The sequence below is a fragment of the Octopus bimaculoides genome, chromosome 8, assembly GCF_001194135.2.
Source record: "Octopus bimaculoides isolate UCB-OBI-ISO-001 chromosome 8, ASM119413v2, whole genome shotgun sequence".
Taxonomy (NCBI): domain Eukaryota; kingdom Metazoa; phylum Mollusca; class Cephalopoda; order Octopoda; family Octopodidae; genus Octopus; species Octopus bimaculoides.
Genome location: NC_068988.1, coordinates 5823110 through 5827087, shown reverse-complemented (window position 1 = coordinate 5827087; position 3978 = coordinate 5823110). Strand labels below are relative to the sequence as shown.

The window sequence follows — 3978 nt, the reverse complement described above, 5'->3', positions numbered from 1 at the left end:
CCCAGTGCTTGATAACCGGTGTTGCTTTGTTTAGGTCCGCGTAACTCAGCGTTTCGGCAACAGTGTCAAATAGATTATGAAATAAACTCCTGATCAGGAGTTTATTTCATAATTAAAGAACTTGTAATCTCTAGCATTACTGTGTTGCAAAGAGATAAATATCACAAAAATTATCAATGAATATATAACGTTTAAAGTTAGGAAAAATCAGAAATAACTCGTATACATACGCCGAGAACAGATGAATGGTTTACGAGGAAAAATTTTCCAATGCATAATCCGATTCGAGCGTTAGAAAGGCGATTAATGAAAAATGTCAACTGGAAGAAAACGATAAATAAAAATTAAGTCTATAGAGAATATAAGATTACCGTGTTTGATGGCACACACCCGCGCATATCAGACGCAACCCAATTTTTGTAGCGCATATATAGGAGTAAAACGGTTTTAGTGCATAAAATGTTACGATATTGGTTCGATATCGTTTCTTGCATCTTATATGACATCGTTTCTTGCATCTTATATGACATTAAAGAAGACAATCGTTAGAATATCTGTTATCGGAAATAATCTTTTCTACTCTAGGCACAAGGCCCGAAATTTTGGGGGAGTGGAGCCAGTCGATTAGATCGATCCCAGTACGCAACTGGTACTTAATTTATCGATCCCGAAAAGATGAAAGGCAAAGTTGACCTCGGCGGAATTTAAGCTCAGAACGTCAATGCAGGTGTAATAGCGCTAAGCATTTCGCTCGGCGTGCTAACCACTCTGCCAGCTCGCCGCCTTCTGCTATCGGAAATAATATCAAAGAAATGTATGTACATTGCAGTTCGCTGATCCTTGCAGATATGTACCGATCAATAATAAACCAGGATATGCACAGTCACCGTCGAAAATCAAGGCAATGATCTGCATACTGATACTTATTATTTTTCCGCAGACTAAAATGGGGATATAATAATTGCTGATGTGCTTCGTAACAAAAGAGCCGTTTCTTTACGATGACTATGTATTTATATCATATTTAATTCGTAGAACATTTTCGTAGTAGTAGTTGTATGCTGTCAAATTAATGTGACAGTCCCCTGAAGGGAATAATACTACTGTTGGTTAGACCTAGGAAGCTGTACCGCTTTCTGTCGGCCTTGACACATTTCCTGTGTCCTTAAGTATCATAGCCGACAGGAAGCGGTACAGCTTCCTAGGTGTAACCAAAAGTTGTATTATTCCCTTCAGGGGACTGTCACATTAAGTTGACAGCATACAACTACTTCATCGTATCACTACTACTTAAATTTCTCTGAGAGATTTAGAAATGTATTATTTCTAACTTTTCGTAGTATTACTTCGCATAACCTAGGGGGGGGGGACCAGTCGATTGGATCGACCCAGTACGTAACTGGTACTTAATTTATCGACTCCGAAAGGATGAAAGGCAAAGTCGACCTCGGTGGAATTTGAACTTAGAACGTAACAGCAGACGAAATACCGCTAAGCATTTCGCCTGGCGTGCTAACCACTCTGACAGCTCACCGCTTTTCCTTCATGCTAATACCGTAGTAGTTACTTACCTCCATTTTAGCCTCTGGGGTAATATCACCAATGTTTGATTTGTAAATTTCCTGCAGAATCCCATGGCTCTAAAATCAAGAATAAGATAATGCTATTTTTTTATATTTGGGTTAATAAGCCTTGGCAGTAAATGATGGACAACAGGATTGCAAACGTTCTTATGCATAGCTAGTTCCATGATGAACGGATAAGCATAGGAAGACCATGGCTTCGTTACAAGTATAAGCTGAAAACTAACCTGAAAGGGATAAAGATTGCTCCAGAAACATTAAAAGAAAAGCTGCAAACGAGTAGAGGTTAACTTGTAACAAAACTGTAGGAAATTCGAAACTAAATTGGATGGCTGAGCAGATACTAAGGTGATTCACGGAAAATACGATATATATCAAAAGATAGAAACATGTATGGCATGTGGTGGTAGGCACCTGAGAAAAGAGTGTCCGTTCAAAACAGCGAAATGTTTTCGTTGCGGGAACACAGGAGACATTAAATCGCAATGAAGAACTAAGTTGACAAAAAATGGACCTAACGAAAAAAAAAAAATTAATAAATAGTTTGTCATCTGAGAAAAAATTTTAAGAACTAACAGAAAATTCATCAAGGTGAGAATCGAAATCATTAGTATCAAAATGCAATTAGACACGGGTAGTAACATCACTATCATAATTGAAGAAACAGGCGACAATTTAGTAAGACGAATTTATTGAAATCAAATAAAGTAGCGTATGGTTTTTACAGGAAAGAAATTATATTTCATCAGTGAATGTATTTTCAACGTAATGTTTCGAGGTGAAACGAAAATGACAATCCTGTATGTGTTGAAAAACATCACTAAACCTATTTAAGATATGGGATACCCCCATTAGTGTTCCCCTGTGAAAATATTGTTGGTACGGTTAAAATTTCGGATGAAGTCAAACAACTGAGACAAAAAATGAAAGATTGTTTCCAAATGTCTTTTTAGCAAGGATTAGGCTGTTGCACTAAAACGAAAGCGAGGATCGGAGTAAAAGAAAAGCTAACCCCTGTTTTTAGGCTCAAACATAGTGTGCTATTTGCGGCGATGAACTAAATCAATAAAGCGCATGAGAGACTAGAAAGTCTAGCTATAATTTAAATAGACAACCATTCAGACTGGGCAACTGCGACAGTCTGTACAAAGAAAATAAATAAATAAATAAATAAATAAACTAAGACAGCATTCGCAATTCACATAGGCAAAGAGAAAAAATAACGAATCCACCCGTCTTTGTTGTAGTCTGGGAGATATATTATGGTAGTGGAATAGAATTTAACTGCTATTTTTAAATTTCGGTATGCGGTGAAGTAATTTCGGCTGTACCCTAATTATAATTATGTGTTTATAATTATAAAACTAATGTATAAGTTTACAGATAATGGGGGTTTTTTAACATACCGAATTACTTGGTAAAATTATTAATTATTAATTAATTATAAATTTTACCCTATGTCTGTATATATATATATATATATATAGAGAGAGAGAGAGAGGGAGAGAGAGAGAGAGAGAGAGAGCGAGAGAGAGAGAGATAGAGAGAGAGTTTGTATGTGTGTGTGTTCCATGGGCTTTGAGTAACTGGGATCACAGCATTTGTGCGAAGGGGATGTTTGTCGGTTGCTGAATCCCATACTTGCAATTTTGAGGGAGAGAAGAAGCGGAATAAGGTAAAGTCGACGTGATTGTGATTGCAAATTAGGATGTACAACTGAAGAAGAAATGCAGCTAAGCAATTTGTACGACGCACCATCGTCGCCGACTACAAAAGAAGTTAATAGGACCAATAACGAAGAAATGAATGCGTTTCTCCATCTTGGTTTAAGTTGAATTGCTGACAATGATAAATATGCAAGAGTTTACTTACCTTGTTATACAGTAATATGCCTTCATGAAAATACTTGAGCATTGCACATGTGCTTCCAAGCAAGAAAGATAACATAAAACTTATCTCATCATACTTTAGTAGTTTATTCAGTGTTCCATATAGCGTACAAAAAATACCGCATGGGACATAGAATATGATTGTTGCTAACTGGAGTTGAAATTTATCACTGCACAGTTCGAGCAGTTTACAAAGTATTCGATGTTTTTGTGATATCTCGGCTATCAAACGACTTTTAGCTTTGCATTTATTTATAGATTTTCCATGTTTTATATCGAACATATATTTCGGAAAGCTTTCATTAAGTTCATCGAACTCTCTTTTCACGATCTCCATAAGGAAAACAGGGACTATATTATCGTTATAACGCATTAAAATAAGTGATACGGTCAGCATATAAGTTGTTATTAGAATTGGTAGGAAAAGGAAGTCAGAGCCTTTCGCTGGGAAAGGGAACATCTGTAGAAAATCTAATTCTCTCATACAAAACGGTAAAATGACGGTA

The 3978-nt window shown here is 36.5% G+C and overlaps 1 protein-coding gene across 1 annotated transcript in view; it reads right to left on the bottom strand.

Moving 5' to 3' along the window:
- LOC128248504 (uncharacterized) overlaps positions 1-3850 on the bottom strand; it is a 5952-nt gene extending 2102 nt beyond the window's left edge. The window contains exons 1-3 of the mRNA XM_052969877.1: positions 3456-3850; positions 1572-1640; positions 231-320 (exon numbers count right to left, since the gene is read on the bottom strand). Of these exons, the coding sequence (XP_052825837.1) occupies positions 231-320; positions 1572-1640; positions 3456-3845 (549 nt within the window). The 5' untranslated portion in view covers positions 3846-3850. The remainder of the gene's footprint in view (positions 1-230; positions 321-1571; positions 1641-3455) is intronic.
- Between the last annotated feature and the right edge of the window lie 128 nt (positions 3851-3978).